Genomic DNA, 23330 nt, shown 5'->3' on the forward strand with positions numbered 1-23330 from the left:
TTAGCTGCTTTTTTCTTTGTAGTGCAGTCCTTGTACAGTACCTGACCATTTTTAGTTAGTCAAGCCGCTTAGCACTGACATATAAATCATTCAAGCGGAACTCAAGGGATGAGCCAGTGTTGTCTACACATGACAGACAATTTGCAAAGAACCAATTTTAAATAGTGTTTTTGATTTGTACTGGCATAAAATTGCATTTTTTCACCAACAGAGTGATTCCGAAAGAGTTATTTGTAGAAAACGTATCTCAACGCGGTGTGCAGTGTGTCCTTAAAAAGTTTGAGGATAAAAGTGGCAGGCCTAAAAAACTACCTACAGCAAATACACAATGTCTGAGTCAAGTCATGTTCTTAAGAAACAGGACAAAAAATCCAGTAAAGACCGGACACAGGACATGAGAGATGCATCTGACCCTTTAGTTGAGCCAGGTTCGCTGAAGCCTCGAAAATGGAAGTGTGGCTGTGAAGAAGGCATTTTTATTGAATGGAAACAGTGAAAAAAGACTGAGGTATGCCATATTGCACAATAACTGGACTGAAAATCAGTGGAAACAAGTCTGATGAAGTGATGAAATGGATGGAATTCTGAACTCAGAAAAGTACTGTCTGGTTTTGGTTCACCATAAAATACCATCTGGAAAGCATCTGATTGGTAACAGCTTCATTTTTCAGCATGACCATAATACCTATCATGGATTGGCCTCCCCAGAGCTCGAACCTCAACATTACTGAAGCAGTGTGGGATCATCTTGACAGAGAACAGAAGAAAAGGCAGCCAACATCCAAAGAAGAGCCCTGAATGTCCTTTAACAAGCCTGGACAACTATTCCTGAAGATTAACTAAAGAAATGACAAGAAAGCTGCCTATGAAGGCTGTGATCAAGAATAAATGGGGTCATACCAAATATTCACTTTCAAGCTTGTCAGAATCACATAAAAAGTGTTTTTGCCTGCATTTCCATGCATGTTCGTTCACATTACAATATATCACTGCACATATTTCTCATTTTCTTGGCAAAATATGAAGAAATGAGGGGTGACTCAAGACTTTTGCACATCACCGTAAAACTGAATTGTCACCAGTGAAGTTCCTAGAATTTAGCGTCCGCTGATCCTTCATGTTTTCATGAGATAATGGCGGGCTGCAGTGATGACAGATGGCAGGAAGCGCAGGCTGCTTCGATCTGTTTGTGTACCGGGCAGTTCAGCTAACAGCCAGGAGCTTCACCTCTCAGCAGCCGCTCTCATGTAACTGATCTTCATAAGCGCGGTGCTCAGATCTGTCACATGCTATTGTCGCACTAGTTGCCTCAGTGTGAGTTTTCTTTTTTTTATTATTATTATCCAGTCAAGCCAGGAGGCGTTTAATGACAGGTATAGAACTGGCTGTACTTTCATTCTGCTTTGAGTTATGTGTCATCTGGATCCGGTCCAGCCACAATAAGCAACGCGCAAAAGATGGAGAGGAAAAGTGAGAAAAAGTGACACAAACACATGCTGAATGAATGCAGCCACGGGAGACTCATAAAAGCCTTTTTTTTGCAAACAAATGTGGAGGTGCAACAAAGCCATTTCACAACACCGAGTCTTTAATAATAAATAGAGCAGCTTTCTTTTTTAACCATCGTGACCACGTCACGCATTACTTCTTGATTGATTATTTACTGCTGTTCCGTTACTGCATACAAACCTGCTCCAGTGCACCACAGTGTAAAAGAAGAGAAATACGAGGGAATTAGAAAAGCAAAGGACTGAGAATTTGTGATGAAATACAGGTAGTCTTGCAGAATCAAATGTCTGCAGTAAAATGATTTTTTTGTTTTTTTTAAGGGAAAACAAAACCTCGTAATGACTATTGTGATTACAAAATCCTCAAATCTTAAAAACCTGTTTAACTTTTTTCTGAAAATTTCAAAAAGCTTGAAATTAGCCGCGGATTATAAAAGGAAGAGGATGGTTAATTGATGGTTGGAAACGAGTCGGTCCAAGCAGTCGCTTTCTTGAGAAATAAGGGAAATTGATTGCACCGTTGATCAATTTGCAAAGGAGGGAAGGCATGAAAACTGCTAATGAGAACTACCCGTGTTATCCACATTTACTGGAAATCAGAGAAATGTTTCAGCTTGCAGGGTTTGATTTTTGGCACTTTCTGGAAGACTGGATATCCTGCTTGTTTTTTCCCCTCACTCCTCTCTTTTTTTACCCCCCTTCCCCACTCCACCCTATGTTTTGGCTTACTAGCGGAGCTGATGTATACTGTGGAGCTTGCCGGAGGTCTGGGAGCCATCCTGATGCTGCTCATCTGCCTCGTGACGCTGTACAAGTGCTACCGGATCGAGCTCATGCTCTTCTACAGGAACCACTTCGGCAGCGAGGATATAGATGGAGGTAAGATGTTGTCATTCATTTTAATAATATTTGGCGAAGAGTCCTTTCCCTAGGTAGGAATCAAATCTCCAAACCTGAACCAATATCACCTAAGACAACATGGGGGCCATTTTTCATATCTTAAAGCTGCACGCGGCACGGTTTTATGTAAATGTATGCATGTTTTCTAAGTGTAAATAACACAGAGAGGAGCAAACGATAGTTTCTCATTCACAAATCTTTTCAATCCATATGCAGTAGACTGTCCCCGAAACAGCAAACGTCCTTGATGTGGCTCCTTTTCTTGTCGTCTTTGTTAACAAAAAAAAAAAAAAAAAAAAAAAGGTTCACGCTGAGAGTGCTGTTTCCTTATATAACAAAGCACAACCTCTGGGTAACGGAGACTGGATTGTTCAAACAGTTTTCACTGGTTGCGTTTCAGAGCCTCCTACAGGCAAAGCTGCACAGTTTAGCTTTAAGGGGACAGTGCGGCCTTGATCACTTAAGCGCTGTGAACGCGGCAGCAGCAGCTGCTGCTGATGTGCTTTCTATTTTGGGGGAAATTTAGTCACTGTGTGTTTTTTTTTTTTCCCATTATTATTCCGTTGCAGATGGGGTAACTAACACCCACTCACCCAGTAATGCGAATGCTTGTAGTTCACATATGCTGCTTTCACCATGTTACCCAACATGTCACTGTCACTTTATGCAGAGCTGCTTATCTTGTAAACATTTTTTCTTTGGTTATACTGAAGCAGCTGCTGTTTTTTGGGATATACGGCATCGATCTGTTCACAGTTCTCAACGGCTCACTAGAGTAAAATATAGGACAATAACCACTTTGTCACAAGGAATAAACAGCGGTTGATTGCACTGAATTTTTTCACCAATCACAAGTAGTTGCTGCTCAACCTCTGGGTGCCCACTTTCAACATTTAAACATTAAATGTAGACATTTTTGTGTTTCATAAAGCATATTAGCTCAGATTGAACTTTTCATTTCATGACACTCCAGATGTTTTCAGTTGGTGAAAAGTCTGGACTGCAGACAGCCCATTTAAATCGTTAGAGTCTACTCTTATGCCATCACTGACGCAGGCTTTCAAACTGAGCGCTGATGGTTCCTCTCGTCTTTAGTCTGAAGGATGTGGCGTCCATGTTTATCACAAAGACCTTCAAATTTTGAATCGTCTGATCAAAGAACAGGTTTCCACTTTGCCTCATTCCATTTTGAACAAGCTTCAGCTACGAGAAGATGCTGTTATTTCTGGATTATGCTCACATGTGATTTCTGCAAGTGTTCCTGAGCCCATGCAGTGATTTCCACGACAGAACGATGTGCTTTTAATGTAGTGCAGACCGAGGGCCCAAAGATCACGGGCATCCAAAACAGATTTTTACCCTTGTCTCTTGCACACACAGATTTGTCCAGATTCTCTGAATTATTTAATTACATTATGATCTGTAGATGATGAGATATTCTAAGTCTTTGCATTGGGTTTTGTAAATGTCAGAAAAGGCGATGGAGTAAGGAACCTGACAAACTGACAACGTATAAGGAAAGCACACAGATAAATATATACAGAGATGTCACAATCATACAATAATGAAGCTGAAGAAAGAACAAAGTCAGAAAGTAAAAACCACAGCAAGCCAAACAAAGAATTAAATACATGTCAAAATAAAGCAGCAAGAGGCCAGTTCTAGATCAGAAAATGAAGTCAATGAAAAGTGCAATTCCTTATGCAGCCACTTGAGGCCGCCTCTAAAATTAGTCAGTCCTCACAGACGCCCATGTTAAAATGCTCAACAAAGAAACTGTTTTGGTTCTATAGTAATTAAGAAGTTAAGTATCTTTTCTTTCCAAGCTCCTTAGATTACTGTGACCCTGATGACTGAGAACCTACACACACATATAGCAAATTAATACATTTATTAACAGCTAACTATAAGCTAGCTATAAATAGGCTAAACTTTCACTGAACCAACCTTTGTGGACTATATTAAGCCTCAAAGTTGTGCTTTACTAGAGGGGTGGTCACACCTAATTTAAGTCAATGAATTAAACCTCTCGTACATCTTTATGACCGTTCTCCCTTTTGGAGCATTTTAAACTCAGTTATGTGCCAAACAGTAGCTTACTAACCTAGCATTAGCATTAGCATTAGCCTCCCTTCTAGCTCTAGAAATCCAATTCAATTCAACTTTATTAATATTGAAGTGTCAAATCATAACAACAGTTATCTCAAGGCGCTTTATATTGTAAGGTAAAGACCCAACATGGGGGTGAACAAAATGCTAAAATCCAAATTTGAAAACCAGTAGAGAAAGTCATGGTGGCTGTATCTATTTAAAAGCTAGGTTTTGTTTTCCTGACATTCACAAAGGGATGACACGGAAGCCAAAGGCAGAAGGTTCGAGTACAATAGAAACCCAGGGAAACTACAAAGATCACAACAGCCTCTCTAACTGCAGCCGCAGTAGCTTCAGTCACAATAGAGAAGTCTATTACAGAAAAGGCAGACATACCTTTTGATTTAGTGGTGACAACAGTCTTATTTAACCGTATAAAAGTTTATCAGACACACAGCAGCTTAAACTCAACAGGATTTTACAGCCTGATTCTCACAACAGCAGCAATTTGTTCTTTCAGTAGACGACCGTGTGGGAAAAATAAACTTAGGCCACATTTATTTTTTAATGCAATGCATTTTAATCAGTTAGCCTTTTAGCCCAAGTGCAATTGTTGCCACAATTTGATGATATTAGCACAACATGCATTTTTTTTTAATTTCTAAGAAAAAGCCGAGGCGCTCAGGCAATACAGCCTTGTGATTTCTGATGTCCATTTCTATTCCTCATGAATGCAAACCACACGTGAGAAAGCATGTGAGCTAAAGGGTAATATATTCGGCCGCACATTCGCCATAAAGCGAATCAAAACACATCGCCCGCGTGCCAGACAAAAACATAAACTCTGAGGCCCCGTTACCAATAGTACACAGGGAAAAAAAACAGGAAAAAAATCGGGCCTGCTAGATGAGTCTTGGCTTGAGAATGCATCAAACTGAGACAAGGAGCAAGTTTTAATTTGATTCCCCTGTAATGAGTCTCTGAAGTACCAGCCCTGCAATGAATTCAGGGAGAATGAGATTAGTTCAGAGAGGCTGAGGGACTGCACGCGGTGGAAACAGAGTCAGCGAGAGACAGAGTTATGTGCGTTAAAGGTAAAAAAAAAAAAGGGATTCTGTAGCCCGCTCCTCTCCTTGTACCCTCCCGGCTCTGCTTAACTGTGATGGTTGCTACATCAGACGTTTCAATGAAAGCCATTACCTCTGGCTATGTCAGCCTTCCGGCCCTGGATCTTTGCCGTAATGGATGGCCCAGAGGCGTTTGTGTTGGGGGGAGAAAAAAGCAAAAAACAAAAAAGAAAGGGTGGTGGGAGGGAAAAAAAAAAGGCACGCCTTGAACTTAATGCCAAACAGCAATTGTCTCGTTTAATTGCGCCACCTGAGTGAATGCTGGGAGAAAGAAACAGATTTTCAATTTGCTCTCCAGTAGAAGGGGATCAGGTTCAATAAGACACAGCACGCTGCCTCTGGAGCTCTCAGGAGACCCCCCTCACCCCACCCCCGATACTTCCCAGCACGCCGCGGTCTATTAGATCTCTTCACCGCCACCTCTTGGCACTCAATCGCACCTGCATCTAACAAGGCACGTACGTAAAATAGGGGGTAAGGCATTAAACGGTCTGGAAATGAAGAAAAAACAGTCAGAGGGTGGTTAACCGAAATCTCATCACTATGGTAACTGCTGCACTGACAGGGCAATATGGCTGTACTTTTCATCAATAACGCGCTTAAGCCGGTGTCTCCAATGCACAGATATATGTTTATATATCTATTTTATGTTTCCCCCAGCGTAGCTTCACACGCTGCCAAGAACGTGTGTGTGTTTCTCGGCGGCCACTCGAAGTACTAATTGAACGCCTGCCTCCCTCTTCTGCCAGATGCAAAATTGTAAGCTTTACGCAACAATAGGACGGACCGTCGGCTATTTGTCAGCGGCGCAATTTAGTTAAAGACCACTCGCTTGTCACATTGTGTGGGTGTCAGTGGAATCAATAATAGGCTTCATGATGACAACAGCCGAGCAGGCTTGACAAAGAGGTGGGAGCTCATCAACACTCTGCCATAAATACCAATGTCAGCGTTGTCAGCGCGCCGCGGAATTATGAGTCTCCGTCTGCGTTTGGCGCGGTTTGGCGATACTGAATATCAGGGGTTTTTCCACAGGGGGCTGTAATGCATCCTGTTTGAAGTAGTGTGTCTAACATGCAGAGGTCAGCATTAAGTAGCTCATCTGTGATGACAAAGTCAAGTAGAAATGAGAGAGCTTTGTAATAAATACTCTTTGTATGAGGAGTTTGTGTCAAGAAATGGCAGTTTGTAATGCTTAAACAGTTACTATTGAAATAGTTTCCTGCTTCTCAAAGAGGGAAATTGCGAGAACCTAAGAACAAACAGAACAGTCTGTAAGAGGATTTCCCCTTTGGCCTCCAAGATGTCAATACTGATCCTCTGATTCAAAAGGAGCCAGTTAGGATGTTCGGGCATCTGTTTAGGATGCTTTGTGGGTCAGAAGGTGAGCTGGCTGCACCCCTCTCCCCTTCTCCACTCTAACGGAAGGCACTAAATATGAGGAAAGGGGGTGAAATGAGGAATTAAGGACGCACAAACTCATAAAATAGGGTATGGCTCAGCTGGCTGGGTTAGAGGTGGAGGCAGTGGCAGGGGAGGAGGAGGTCTGGCCAGCTTCTGCTAAGACTGTTGCTCCTGTGAGCTGAAGTGGAAGAATGGATGGATTCATTTGTTATTGCAATGTTAGATCTCCAACTATGAGACTTTGTTTTTCTTTTCAAATAGAAAAATTTTATGTGATTTTCAAATGATCCATAGTTCCCATAGTGGCAGTAAAGTTACGTACAGCTGTTCGTTGTAATTTGTTCATTTGACTTAAAACTTCAGATTTTTCTTTATTCAATAAACAGAAAAAAAACCATCTGACAGAGAGACAGAGAGTTAATGCCAGCAGATGGCCAACAGTTAATTATCAAATGTAAGAGTTTCTCTGATTCTGATTAGAGGCTGTTTTTTTGTGTCCACCGTTGTACATACATACATATATTGTACTGACTCACCTCATTATCTGAATGAGAGCAGACTCTGTACACTCTTAAGAAAAGGGAAGATTTCATAGGACCTATTATTCAGTACCTTGTAGAAGAGGCTTCATCATCAATTACTTGAGGTAATCATTTTCTGAATGACTTTATCAGTCTCTTATGCACAGCTCTCTCAAGGTCTCCCCACAGCATTTTAATTAAGTTGAGGTCTGGACTTCAGCTGGCCCATTGCAATGCCTTAACTTTTTTTCTTTTATTCTATTTCCAGCCGTTCTGTCGTACATTTGCTCATTGGCCAAAACTGAGTGATGCAAAAAGAACAAACTTTAGCTGTCAGATAGATGTCCACACATTTGACTCAAGAATACTTTGGTATTCAGAGGAGTTCAGGGTCGACTCAATGACTGCAAGGTGCCCAGGTCCTGTGACTGCAAAACAAGCCCAAATCAGCCCACCACCACCGTGCTTCACAGTTAGTATGAGGTGTTTGTGCTGCATTTGGTTTTTATCAAACATTGTGCTGTGCATCATGGCCAAACATCTCCACTTTGGTCTCTTAAGTCCAAAGGACATTGTATCAGAGGTCTTGTAATTTGTTCAGATGCTGTTGTGAACTTTAACATACAAAATGCTAACCGAGACCATCAGAGTCTGAGATGTAGCTCTTGGGTTTTTTTGCAGTGTGTTAGGGTTACATGGTCTCGTCACTGTGGAACGTCCACTCTTGGGAAGATTGTGACATTGTGTTAACACACAAACCAGCAAACTACCAAAACTTCTGCTTTTATAGAGGCGCTCACACGTGTTGACGCTTCTATTCATCAACTGCATTTGATTAGCAGGACTCCATTGAGTCCATTGAAACTCTATTTTTCACGTGACTACATGATAAAATGTGTGGGTATGATCAAGACCCAGAATATGGCAATGCACGCAAGCCAAACACCAAGGGTAAAGCCAGACTTTTTAGCAAAATTGAATTGCAGTATTTCAGTGACAGTCGGTCGGAGGTAAACCCCTTACTGGTAAAACTGAGTTATGACAAACAAAGCATTACATAAAAACAAAGAGTCATCTTCTCATTAGCAGTCCAGCCCATGTGTCTCCTCAAGCACAGAGTTAAGTGTGTGTGTTACGTTCCAATCTACTCTCCATTAAATGTAATGGAGCCAAAAGATATCCCAGAGATTACGCCTCCAACTCTCTTGGCACTCTCCACGGCGAGTTCAAGAGTTCACTGTGGTTCCCGTGCCCGTACGCACCCCCGACTCCACGCACACAGAGAGCACACGTGCCGAAGTTAGTCAGCATGTGGGACGAGGAAGCAAAGACTTGGATGCGTTTTTTTGTTTGTTTGTTTGATGATATATTTTTTAAAATATGTTGCACACCGCAGATGAACAGCACTAGCCTCCTATAAGCGAGCTATCGAAACGCAAGCGAACAGAGGATCAGTGCACCTCCTAGATTCACCTCGTGCTTTCGTCCTTCCCCTGCTTTCTCTTTCTCACAACAGATGCATGAATCATCTCCACTAAAATAGCCCTTGATCTGCCTACACAGCTTTCATTTAAAAGCTACTAGAGAAAAACAAGCAGATTTATGTCTCTGTGAAGCAGAACATAAACCTCAGAGTTAGTTATACTGAGTGATTATGAGGTTACATTTCAATTATTTTTACATGTCCCTGACGCTGTAAAATGAATTGCGTGTTATAAAAAAAACCCCCAAAAAACAAGTTGGATTAATTACGAGGCGTCACCTAAGAGTTGTGCGCGCCAGCCCAAATATGGAGATTACCCGCTGGGATGCAAGTGAATCTTGTTGACAGTCTCTCAGTCCAGAGAGAAGCAGGAGTGTGAGATGGAGAGGATATTAAAGGATAAAAAAAATGTGATGCTATACTGAGAATTGATCCCAAACTCCCTCCTCTTGAACCCCCTCGTTCTCTCCTCCTGTCTTCTCCAACACACTAAACATCATCGCCACATGGCTGCTACGCTGCAGGTGGCCACTATAAAGCAGAGGGAGCCGAGTCATAATTAAGACAGGAACTCGCAGTTCCAAAAACTCTGAGCCGCAGCGTGAACGCAGCCTTTGAGGTAAACTCATTAGAGACGCGAGCAGAGTGTCCCAGTTACGGTGCTTTCCTCCTATTGTGGCGCGGATGTGATGCTTTTTAGTGAATAAAAAAGCATTTAGAATCTAATGTTTGTATTTTATTTTCATAAGCCCAAAAATATGGCGAGCACTGGAGCTGATCTTCATCAGAGTAAACACCAAAGGTCACAAAAGTTCACCAGTCAAAACTTGTTGGGGGTCAGGACAGATGGTTTCTATTTTATACCCAGAGGATTTAAGAGAGGTGGAACTGGGATAATATGAAGCACACATAGGTGCTCAGACCCCGGTACCTTGTAAATAGTTAAAAGGAACCCTGACTATTATGACAAGTTACTCTAAATATGTTACAAATTATCTCCACTACATAAAAACATGCTTGAGAATAACTAAAATTTTTCTGTTATTCATTAAATCTTTGTTGTTTAAATCTATTTTGGAGTCGTTGGAGCAGCCATGTTTTTGTGCACACAATGCATTCTGGGATGATGACATGTATTGGTTGTCGGCAGTATAGGCGCTTTTGTTCAGCTAACCCGTTTTCTTTTCTATAGTGTAGCAACGGTATTAATTAATTTGCCTATTAGTGACCTGGTTATGACTTGGTAGACCAGCACTATACCGGTCATGGAGGCTAACAAGGGCTGCCCAAAGAACATCTGGATTAAGACATACGGCTTAAAACTACCATGGATAGCTGCTGCCATAAATTTGAGCTCTTTACAACAAATGCTCTCAGTTGCCGCATAGACACCAGTAGTTTTCCCCCACTCTCACGTCCTCGTGTGACGGATTGTTTTCATCTTCATGTAAACTAAGTACTGGTTGCTCTGGTTCAACCTGGAAAGGTTAAACAGAAGCCATTTCCAGTGCGTTGCTAACTGTGAACTCGATGCGGTGCAACCATATGATGTCACTACCCAGAGTGCATTGAGAAGAAAATAACAATGGCGGCCTACTGGTAAATCGGTTTTATATAAAATGTACTTAAAAGGAAAACATTTGGCGTATTTTAATACCACATATATATTATTGAAAGCACAGTGCATATTTTAGCGCAAACATGTCTTAAAAGCCGGGGTTCCTTTTAAACAAACCAAATATCCCAAACCTAACTTTAAAGTTTTACCCTGTGTCAAACAGTCATTTGGCACCATTTATTTCTGCTCTAAAGTTGGTCATTTTAATACGCGAATCTATGAGGAGTGGTGCATTTTTGGAACCACCCTCAAGTGGCCATTAGAGGAACTGCAGTCTCTGATGTTTTCTCTTACATTTTCATCCCTAAAGGTTGTCGCTTCCTCGACATGGATAAAATGAGAATGACTTTACTCCGACCTCCAGAAAAGCATTTAATTTCTACATTTGAACTGTGAAAATTTCTAATATTATAGATATAAATCTATTATAAAATGTTGGGAAGGAGACAGAGCGTGGCTCGGATCACTGAAGTTCTTCCGCACCAAGCAGCCATTCATTTCCACGTGTAGCACAGTGGGAGTGGAAGCAAAAAAAATTATTGTCCAACCATTGCCACAAAGTTGCAAATGTCAGTGTATTTCGGCTGGGATTAAGTTCACCAGCTCAAACCGGGTCATGTGTTTTTGCTAACTGCGAAGTACATAAAAAGCTATTATGTTTTCATACTTAATGGTTAAAAACCTGTTGACCTCTTTTGAAATGACTGATCAGGTTCAGAGTAAAAGAGTGGCTGACATGTCCTTCATTCTCCTGACTCACCGTACAGTACTGCTCCTGTTTAAGAAGATTAAACGTGAAGTCTTTCCTCTTCTCAGTCCTTTCAAATCCGTCATCAATCAGAGCTTTCATGTAGGTGATGGATCCGTGCCATGTGCCGGCCTAGCAGGCCGCGTCGGGCATTTAGCTCAGGCTGGAGTCTAATTTGTTTTGCCTGCAGTGGGCAAAGTAGCTATCAAGGCAACATTATTCGTCAGTGGGGACGGAGCTGTAATGAAAAGCACTCAGATGGGCAGAGGTGCCCAGAGGTCAGTGTAATGGAGGCGTCCTGTCTCAGTGAAGTCTCTCAGTGAATGAATAGCTCCCCTGCATACCGGTGTGAAAATAGATTTTGAGCATCTGGGGGTATAACAGCGCATAATTTTGCTGACCACAGTAGGAAACATTATGTTGAAATCATAAAACGTATACACATTTAATTGAAGCAAAGTGGTTTTGGGAGCGTTTTATTGCAAGTATTCATTGTGCTGAGACCGAGGCTCTGTCTCTGCTTCTGCTTGATTGCAGGTTTTATTAAACTAAATGAAAGGTTCTGGTTTAAAGGATATGAAGGCAACGAATGCATCACTGATTAGCCAGGTATAACATGAGCCGGCACGTTTCACCCATGTCAGTGTCTGCCCCCCCAAACCCCCTGCTCTACCTGCAGATAACAAGGACTACGACGCCTACTTGTCCTACACCAAAGTGGACCCGGACCAGTGGAGCCAGGAGACCCGAGAGGAGGAGCGCTTTGCCCTGGAGATCCTCCCCGACGTGCTGGAGAAGCATTATGGGTATAAACTCTTCATTCCAGACAGGGACTTGATCCCCACAGGAAGTAAGCTCTCTCTCTCACGGCGATGTCACGTTGTGTCGAATGTTTTTTTGTCGCTTGGTGTTGCTCGTGTTGCTGTTGTCACTGCAGTGGTGATGCCTTGTTTGTTGTTATTTTCTGTTATGCGTTTGTGTTGTGGCATAACAAAGACTAGCGAGGCCGTCATTGCTTCATATGATCGTTATAAAGTTAGCTTTGATAACCAAAGGCTGAGCAAAAGTTGATGAGTATGCTAAAAGGGTTATAGCTTAGAGTTTGTTTAGTGTTATTTATTCATTTAATTTCAGTTTTAGTCTTTAGTTTCCCTTAAAGGCAACATTTATAAGAGAGAATATATGGCTAAGTATTAAATCGTGGGACATAGCTAGCCCAACCTCATGTAAGCAAGAAACTAATTATGTTAGTACCAATTCAGTTCTGAACAACCTTTTTAAGTATTATACTCCTAAAAGCAACCACTTCCTTGTGTAACATCTAAGCACTACATCCAGTCAATAAAAGGGGACCAAAAATGGGAATATGAAATGGATTGCTAATGGAATAGATGGATAAAATAGTGAATCAAGATTGTAACATATGAAAAATAAGGGATAAATGGTCGACTATTTAACTGCTTCCACTCCAAAGGGATATCCTACAAAGGGAAACTCAACCAAACCCACTTTAAAAACCAGCTGGATTAAAATTATATAACAAGAATACTGAAATAATACTATTTTTTTAATGAATTTAGTTATCTTCAAAATATTTCGCTCATAGTCAGAAAATTGTGTTCCAGTATTAAAAACTGTATCTACAGGCAGGGACCATTTGCACTATTTATAAAAATAAACCAGGCATTTTATTATATCCATTAATCCTGTGTGCAGTATTTTTGGGTTGCGTATATGATACAGTATGAAATGATGTACAATAATTGATACGATGCGATGTGATAGAATTATTTGGGGGGTGATCTTGGAAAGGCACCTTAGAACGAGGGTTCGATGAACAGGAGGATTTTTAAGCACAATTCCATGAACCTTTAAAAGTTTTCCAGCAATGTTAGAAGTGCCTCTGAAAAATGACTGCAGTTTAGCTTCGCTAGCCTGAGGTTTCCACCCCTGTTAAACATTTTCATAACATTTTAATGAATCCAATAAAAAAACTGATCAGTGATAAACTGGTTGTACAGGTGTTGATTATTTAAACAGAAAAATAAATGCTTATTTATCTCAATTTTTAGTTATTTATCATAAACTTAACCTTTATTCCACATTTCAATCCAAAACAAGCTGTCTCTTCTGATAGGCTGCCCCTCGACTGGCTTCCGCAGTCAGTGCTTGTAAGCCCCGCCTCGTTATACAGACCTGTCTGTTACGACGGAACAAAGCAGGACCAAACCTTTGAAATCACGTGTTTAACGTTGTCTGAAGCCCGAGTTTTTGGCTCGCATAAATTGTTTTTACACACTTTGGCATAATTACTTGAAACTTTAGCCACTTTTAATGTGAGTATCCAACCGGTTGTCAACAGGATATATGAAAGTACATGTACTTTACTTCAATTTTATTCCACTTCATATTTCTACTTTATGTATATTCTTGATTTAATAAGTAGATTAAGGTACAGTATATAAATTATAACTTCAAGTAGGCTACATGAAACGTTAAAATGCTAGAAAAGTGCTGTACATACTGGTTAATTATGTATCTGCTTTAGCATTTAAAGTGCATGATCTGCACCATTTTTAAGCCTGTGGGAGGCATAATAACCTATATCACATATGCAACATAATTATCAGGAGGAGCCAACCCTGTTATTACGGTCCATGTTTCTAATCCAGCTCAATACAAAGTGTGCCTCTGCATGCTGCTATGTAACGATGTCAGCCGTACAATCAAAAATCTCTTTATGCATGGATATTAATGCATGTTTTACCACAGTATATTTCTAATGGAGCCTCTCACCGTGCCCTATGCTTATCTTTGATTAACTCATCGCAAAGATGAGCTCTGTATCATGATGTTATTAGCATCCGTTTGAATACTTGCAACTGCCTGTCTTTCCTGCACATAGCACCATTACTAATTATGCTCCTCTTCAGTGGAATTGTGCAAAGGTTGTAAACCAAATCCCTTGCTGTGATTACATGCTCCATACAGGGGGACTGTTGTAATATGGGAAAAATGGCATAAAAATGCAAGGATGGAGAGAAATCTGAAGTACAGTTGCAGCTCGGTGGCACAGCTTGCTGGTTTATTATGTCTATGTATAAACATTTAGCTCCCATTGGGAATGTATTAGCATCTCAACGGCTGATATAATAAAGTGTAATCCACAGCTATAGATAAACACAGTTTGGCCATTTGGGACGTCAGCATGTGTCAACAATCTTTCTCCTGAGCTGCTGATTGTAATATGTAATGCCACAGTATGCTGGGTGAACATATTATACCACTGTTATACGTTTCTGACATACTGGTCTAGTGCACACTGAGTATTTTTTTTAACATATACCAGAAATAACAAGTCTTGGCTGAACTATGTCCAAATCCTTTGCTTTTTTATGCTACGTGTCCCATATTAAACTGGAATAAACTGATCAGCGCGCTTATCGTTTCACAATCGCCACCAGCGCATCAGTGGAGAAACACAGTTTATGCCAGAGCCATGTCCCCGCATTCACACAATTGTTTTTAATGCAAACGAATGTTCTGCGAATCTTTTAATCGACCTTTGAATGTAAATATCTATGTTTAGGTTTCACCAATGATCATTTCCAGGATGACACAAGACTACTTAGAGGTACTTCTTCCCCAGATCTTTAACGCTCGTGCCGACACTCTCCGACACAGACTTTCTGATCAGATCAGTAATGTAGAAAGTGATTGTGGCTGCACTTTGTATTAAAAGGTTTTGACATGATTGTTCTGACTGAAAAAGAAAATCATTTTTTTTAAACTGTCTTTATTTTGTTTTTAGATAAATCTTTGATCTTTGAGAGCATTTAAAAGTTATGTAGTAGCCACTGAGTGCAGCTTATACGGTCTTTGGTAACACTTTACAATAAAGGACATAAACATGAGGAATCAGAAGCCTGACATCCTGTTAATCATTAATTAGTATTTTTCAAAGTTTTTATAATCACTATGATTCAGAATTTCACTATAGATAATAGGTATTGAGCTGAGAAATACTACATGTTAGTGCTAGTTAGTGTTAGAGCTGACCAATTTATTAACAGGCCGATATTATTGGTTGATATTGGCTATTTTTCAGTCTATCAGTATCTGTATTTATAGCGACTGGCAAAAATTATGAAAGGAAAGAAGATGTTAGAAACACCCTTCATCCTTCTCAGGAGTGCTGACATTGCATAGTTTGTCCACCTGTAAATTTCCTGTAACTAATGTGTGTTTGTAACACCACAAACACAGCAACCAACTAATCAGAGCCAAGTTGGGTTTGAATGAGAAAATAAATAAATTGTTTATGTTATATGTGTCTCTGAGAGAAAAAAAAATCTTCCGATAGCACCGTTTCAAATTTTTAAGTCATCAAATATTGGTAACGGTACCGTTTTTATCCTTATTATTCCCACTTACTTATTGATTCATTATTAAGTTCTGGATCAGTACTTATTCTGGAACAGCTCATAAACGTATTAGCTACCAGACTCGTCCTAAGTGTAAGTAACTGTGTCCATTAGTATAAAGCGTTACCAAGGCATAAGAATAAACATAGCTCATTTCCTGTGCATGTTTCTTTATTGTGTTCTTTTTTAAATTAGATGGGCAGAACTGAGGTTGTCAGTCACAAAATGTTTTCAAAAACTGTATTCAAGCTCAAAATATCCGACTGCAGTAAAAAGAAGTGAAATTGAGGTGTAATTTTCTACAAAAATTATGTATTTTGGTTTGGGGCAGGGGGAGGGAGGTCAGCTGCAAAACAAACATACAAAAGTAGGAAGACATTTATTTCCCACATAGCTAATCTTATTGATCTGGGCTATTTGCACTTTGGACTTTTTTTAAACATTATTATTGTTTTCTTTCAGAGACAAACAATCGAGAGCAGAGCCACTGTGATTTCCTGCCCTGTGTAATTTAGGTTTTATGCAGATGTGAATCAATTATTGCTCATGCAACAGTTTGATTGTAAAGCTTGTAAAATCTCTGAAAGGGGGGATTTAATCTATAAAGCTATAAAGTTTTACCACGCCGCAACCCTCGAGAGGGCAGATTTACTTTCACTTTAATCAATTCAAAACATTAAAATGAATCTTCTACTCATTAGCTAATGATACTGTATCCATTTATTTATCCCTTCATGTTTGTTTTAGTCATGATAAGATAAGAGGGAAAAATTAGTTTAACCTAAACTGAACAAACCCAAAGTGAGGACTTTAAGCTTCAGGGACACATTGTGGCAAATTAGCCCATGAGGACCAATTACCAAACAGTAAAGAGACCAACTTGTCGTGTCGATGAAAAGAGTGACTTCAAATCTAAGTTTACTCTAATCAGATCGCTCTCATCGCGAAGCCTCGGGCAGAGCGACTTGAAAGAAGCAGCTCATTCTCACGGATATGGAGAGAGGGGAAATGTGGCATTTGTTTGCTTAAAGACCAGCAGACATGCCGAGATACTCTCACAATTTCTCTTCTCCCACACACACACACACACACACGAGGGTCATGGGCTTTGATTGGGAGGTAAAGCCCAGTTAATCCCGTCTACCTTCCAGTGAGGAGACACTCTGTCTTTGTCTCGGCCAAGAAAGGCTAAAAGGAAGCATTAGCTGCACACACACACTCACACACACACACACACAGGACAGGTCTGTGGAAACACTTCTACCCATTCATCACAACACAAACAGCTGATTAAACACAATACTGTATTTACTGTATATGATAGATATGAGTTAAAGCTGACAGCGGTGTCTCGCTTAGCTCTAAATCTAAAGCCTCTTGTTACTACAAGTACATCTCCTTATTAAATGCGGCATAGACTATAGCTGTTTATTTAAGTGAGGATCTATAATCACAAATCTATTTTATCTTCATTTTATGCCTCAGTATCCTGACACCAGATGGTGGAATAATTTAGCGGCGATACATTTTAGAATCTGTCAGATGTGTAATGTTTGTTTCACGTCCTCAGCTTTCGATCTTTTTTGTTTTTTTTCCCCCCCAAACGTCACACTTTTTCGTCTGGTAATTGGACTTGTTTGTTTGAAATTTTGATAAAAAGGGAGCTGTTGGGTAAGAAGTCGCTATGAGGCCAAGAGAGTTCTTCAAATAGCCTGTGTAATGTGTTTCAGCATATTTTCATCACATATTAGCTCTCTGTAGTTTCATGTACAATTACAGTTTGTTTCGATTAAATAAATGAGCACAATTAAAAATAGAAATGGATTTAATATTTGGACTGTGTGTAAAAGATGAATGCAGCCACTGCTGGATAGCAAAGGCTTGCTTTAAAAGCTCCAGTTTACCGTTTTGGGTGTCGCTGTGTTGTTATTTTAATCAAATCAAATCAATTAAATAAGAGCAGTGCCTGAGACCATAAAAATATGTTTATTTTATTATTATATTTTGTCGACTTTGAAACAATCAGGCTTCTGCCCCCTGCAGGCCGTTTGAATTAATGCAAGTTTAATACATTTTTGCATTGATCTCGTTAAACAATATATCCACATAAATACACTGTTCAAAAAAATTAAAGGAACATTTTTTAATCAAAGTATAGCGTCGAGTCAGTTAAAAATGGTGAATGGCCTGTATTTGTATAGCGCTTTACTTAGTCCCTAAGGACCCTAAAGCGCTTTACACTACATTCAGTCATCCACCCATTCACACACACATTCACACACTGGTGATGGCAAGCTACATTGTAGCCACAGCTGCCCTGGGGCGCACTGACAGAGGCGAACATAGTTGTTCCTAGTTGTTTCTTTGCTTTGGTGTTAATGAAATAAACAGCAAGTGCGCTAGAGGAGCAACAATGAGATAACCCCAAAAACAGGAAGTTTTACAGGTGGAGGTCACTGACATTTTTTCCCCTCCTAACTTTCTCTGACTGCTTTTTTCACTAGCTTTGCATTTGGCTAGGGTCAGTGTCACTGGTGGTAGTATGAGGCAATACCTGGACCCCACAGAGGTTATACAGGTAGTCCAGCTCCTCCAGGATGGGGCATGAATACACGTCACTTCCAGAGAGTTTGCTTTGTCTCCCAGCACAGTTTCTCCTGGAAGAGATTCCGGGAGATGGACAGTTACTCTAGGAGAGCTGAACAGGGCCGTAGAAGGCCATTAACCCATCAACAGGATTGGTATCGTCTCCTTTGTTCAAGAGAGAACAGGAGGAGCACTGCCAGAGCCACTGGTGTGAATGTGTCTGACCAAACAATCAGAAACAGACTTCATGAGGGCAGCCTGAGAGCCTGACAACTTCTAGTGGGCCGTGTGCTCACTGCCCACCATCATACCTGACTGGTATTTGCCATTGAATACCAGAATTGGCAGGTCCATCATTGGCAATTTGTGCTTTTCATGGATGTCAGCAGGTTCACCATGAGAACATGTGAGAGACGTGAAAGGGTCTACAGAAGCCTTTGAGAATGTTATGCTGCCTGTAACATCATCCAGATAGACTGTTTTGGTAGTGGGTCAGTACTGCGTCAGACCCTACACTGGTACAGTGGCTGTAGCTCAGGTGGTAGAGCAGGTTTAGGTACTCAGAATAGAAAAGCGCTAAATAAGAACCAGTTCATTTACTGTTTACAGTGGGCCCTGGGTTCTTCCCAGTGCATGACAATGCCCGGACACATGTGGCAAGAGGAATAAGGCAGTTCCTGGAGTATGAAGGAATTGATTCCATTGACTGGTCTCCATGCTCACATCCAGTAGCCAAAACCTCTGGGACATTATGTTTTGGTCCATCCCACGCTACTAGTTTGTACCTCAGACTGTCCAGGAGTTCAGTGATGCCCTGGTCCAGATCTGAGAGGAGATCCCAGGACACTATGTTTGGTCTCATTAGGGTGCATGCCCCATTGTTGTCAGCCATGCATTCAAGCACATGGAGGTCATACAAACTACTGAGTACAATTTTGTGTTGCTGCAGTGAAATTTCAACAAAATGTAATAGACTTTGGGATCATTTTTTCACTTTCATTTTCAAGCTGTCTTTGAATTCTGCCCTCTGTAGGTTGAGATCTAATTTGATTTTAAAATGTTCTTTAAACTGAACAGTGTATGAATATATGTAATCTGTAGGCAAGGAATGAGATTTTTAGTGTCAGAAGTATTCTCATTTCCAGTTGTAGTCCACATGCAGGCCGTGTTCTATTGACCAGTCATGTTTTAGCAAAGATTTGAGGTCTGTGTGGAAAATAGAAGAGATACCACTTTTGTTGCGATGGAATCTAGAAATTAAAGGCTAGAATTTGAAAATAACTCAGGTCTTTAAATCATTTATATTTACTTGCATTTATAAATTATGACTGTTGCATAAAGTAGAAGAATGAACCATTATCTGCTACACTGTAAGCACCAAAAACCAAAAGCTCTAGACTAGCCGATGAGTTTGCAGACAACTTGTGCACAGGCTTCAGTTTTTAGACCAGGAGGTTACATTCATCTTTTATATACAGTCTCTCTATATATGATCGTACTGATTCATCAAAAGATATACTTTTCTGTCTCTCTGTCTGTGAATCCAGCCTACATCGAGGACGTAGCACGCTGCGTGGACCAGAGCAAGCGGCTCATCATCGTCATGACCCCCAGCTATGTGGTGCGGAGGGGGTGGAGCATCTTTGAGCTGGAGACGCGGCTGCGCAACATGCTGGTGACCGGCGAGATCAAAGTAATCCTGATTGAGTGTGCCGAGCTGCGCGGCATCATGAACTACCAGGAAGTGGAGGCCCTCAAACACACCATCAAGATGCTCACGGTCATCAAGTGGCGCGGACCGTCCAGCAACAAGCTCAACTCCAAGTTCTGGAAGCAGCTGCTATATGAAATGCCCTTCAAGCGCATGGAGCCCCTGAGCATCTCCCACGAGCAGGTGCTGGACGTCAGCGAGCAGGGCCCCTTCGGGGAGCTCCAGACCGTCTCGGCCATCTCCATGGCGGCGGCCACCTCCACCGCCATGGCGACGGCGCACCCGGACTTGCGCTCGACCTTTCACAACTCTTGCCACACCCAGATGAGGCAGAAACACTATTACCGTAGCTACGACTACGACCTGCCACAAGGCGGCACACTCCCGCCGCTGTCCTCGCTAGGCAACCAGCACACCTACTGCAACATCCCCATGACGCTCATCAACGGACAGCGGCCGCAGTCCAAGTCACCCCGGCAGCAGAGCCTGGAGGAGGCCCACGGCAACAACGCCATGCTGCCGCTCCTTCCCAGAGAGACCAGTATATCTAGCGTTATATGGTGACAGAGCCGGGCGGGGTAGACTGTGGATCTTTATGATGTCTGTCACAGGGAGGACTAACCACTGGCACTCAGACCCTGAAAGGAGCCAGGTGAACCTAAATGGCACTAAGCTACTTGCTGCTGTTGAATTTTGCACCAGGAAACAACAGAGGGAGGGGAGGGGCTTCAAACTGCTGGAGAAGGTGGTGGCAATGTTTTCTTTTTTGTTTGTTTGTTTGTTTTTTGTCCAATACGAGCTTTTATTGAAACTGAACATCAACAAAAAAAGAAGAAGAAGAAGCAAGGAGAACTTTTTTTGTATGCCTGTATAAACACTCACGTAACACAAGCCAACACCTATGATAATTTACCCCGAGAGTCGAGGAATACAGGGTCCTGTACATACGTTTTTCTAATTCTTTGTAGCAACAGTGTTTTGGGACTTGTTTCTTCTTTCTTTGGGACTCATTTTATTATTTTATTTTTTTTATTCTTTTCTTTCAGTTTGTACAAAAAGTGAAGCAGTGAAGGCCTGTGAGACGTGTCGGTTAAACCGTTGTTACCTTTATTTTTTTCATTTGTTTTGCTGGTGTAGTTTCTAAAGATTTTTGGGGGCGGTTAATTCTTTTTATTTTTAATGGGGTTGGGAATACAAGTCACAGCCTTCGGGAGACAAGTAAGATTTGGATTTGAGTTTCAGGGTTGAGAATCTGGCCTCAACCAGAATATGCAAAACTTGGAGTCCAGAAAACACATGGGGAGGGGGGGTGGGGGAATAGTGGGCTTCCCCTAATTCATCGAATGCTTTCGGAGGAGTCGTACCTGTGCAGGTGGGTGGGGGGGTGGTTGTGGGGAGGGGGGTGGGGTTGAGGAATATGGTGCTAGGCTTCACATCTCTGTTTCTCTCACAATATTTACTTTTTAAACAGCCTTGCTATTTACCTTAACAAAAAGATTATATCACTGAGAAGTAATTATGTGTATTATTTTATGAAAAAAGAAAAGTCTATTTTTGTAACTGAGGGATATTTGCTTAGAGAAGTTATAAAGTTTCTGATAGAAGGAATTGGGGAAATATCTAGTAAAAGAAAAAAAATAAGAATATCGTTTACGTGGAACTGCATAGCTCACGAAAATCAATAGGTCGTTCACTAAATGTCTTACCCTTATATTAAAAAAAACAAGACGTTTGTGTTTTCGTCGTTAAAAAGGGGGGAGAGGGGAGTTTCGGCATTTCAAACGCACCGCTCACAGCAGCTCGGCAGACTTGTTACGTTAGATCTGTCGATCTCACCGTCATCTCAGCGCTTCACAGTGGAGGTAGCTATCGATGATGTCAGCGCGGACGGAGGAGGCAAGCCATGACATCCACGGTCACCTGAAGCATTAAGTCCACCCGCTTTCCTCTGTAGGACCAAACAAGGCTGTCCAGGGCTAATCTCAGTTATTCATTTGCTCTCAGATGACAGCTCTGTTATTTGTTTGCTATCCACCATGTCAGTAGAAGTGAGTTACCTGTTGAGGTGCGCTCGCTGATAAATAAAAACAGGCCTTGCACATCTCACTCGAAGGGCAGCGGCGGTAAGCCTTTCATTTCAAAATGAGTCGGAAGATACCGTGCAGAAACGTGCTAACTTGGTAAAGTTATGAGATGTGTAGTTCTTAGTATGAAAGTAACATTTAGAGGATTATATTTTTTGAGCTAATGACCAATAACCACCTGAAAACCAATAGCCTTTTAGAATCAATCCCTTCCAAATACGATGTAATTAATGCTTAACAGTGACAAGAATTTATTCTAAAAAATGCTAATTCAATCCCAGTTTATATATAACTACAGTAGAGATGCTACATTAGACCAAAGCAAGCTAAAGCCTACCACTCTCAGTCACGAAACTGGTACAGCGTCATCCAGTTCAGATCTGTTCTCGCATATCCACTCAGATCATAAAGATGCACGTAGTCGGTGTAACATTGCACGGTGTCATCGTAAGATTTGCAATGTTGGTATTTTGATGTTGCGAACCTTTGCAAGTCAAGCCAGAGATGGATCTGAAACCGAGGAAAGTGAACGCTCACACTGCCAGAGGTTTCTTCCTGTTAAAAGGGAGTTTTTCCTTCCCACCGTCACCTAGTGCTTGCTCACAAGAGGCCACAGGAAGCTATCGATTTTCTGGGGGGTTTCTCCCAAATTTGGGTCTGCACCTCACAGTAAAAAGCGCCTTGAGGTGACTGTTGTTGTAATTTGGCACTATATAAATAAACTTGAATTAAACTGAATACCACTACAGCATACCATGCTTTTTCATCCACATTCCATTTAATCATCTTGAAACCAGCGATCGAGACCATGAAATCATCAGGAAAAGGTTTCCTGAGAGTGCAGCTCATGCGACAGGTACGGTCATTTTTTCTGAGTTCTTTTCACAGCCAGAGTCGTCGTCTCCACCTGGCCATTAGCAGGAATGCTTTTCTGCACTGGCACTTACGTTTGAGACGCAAAGGCTACGTCCATCTTTTATATACAGCCTATGACTCAGACCCATGAAGGCAGCCTGTGTACTTACTCCTCCTGCAGCTGTGCCATAATATTTGATCTCTTTAAAAAAAGAACACACACACACAAAAACTAACCTCATACTAAAATACCTGCAGCATCTCATAGAT

The 23330-nt window shown here is 41.2% G+C and overlaps 1 protein-coding gene across 1 annotated transcript in view; it reads left to right on the forward strand.

Annotated features, from left to right (window-relative positions):
* The window catches only part of LOC116328881 (interleukin-1 receptor accessory protein-like 1), a 317602-nt gene extending 296195 nt beyond the window's left edge, over positions 1-21407 (forward strand). The window contains exons 9-12 of the mRNA XM_039606438.1: positions 2241-2387; positions 12080-12250; positions 14990-15034; positions 19958-21407. Coding sequence (XP_039462372.1) covers positions 2241-2387; positions 12080-12250; positions 14990-15034; positions 19958-20685 — 1091 coding nt within the window. The 3' untranslated portion in view covers positions 20686-21407. The remainder of the gene's footprint in view (positions 1-2240; positions 2388-12079; positions 12251-14989; positions 15035-19957) is intronic.
* Positions 21408-23330: the final 1923 nt, after the last annotated feature.

This window comes from Oreochromis aureus, linkage group 23 (genome assembly GCF_013358895.1).
Source record: "Oreochromis aureus strain Israel breed Guangdong linkage group 23, ZZ_aureus, whole genome shotgun sequence".
NCBI lineage: Eukaryota > Metazoa > Chordata > Actinopteri > Cichliformes > Cichlidae > Oreochromis > Oreochromis aureus.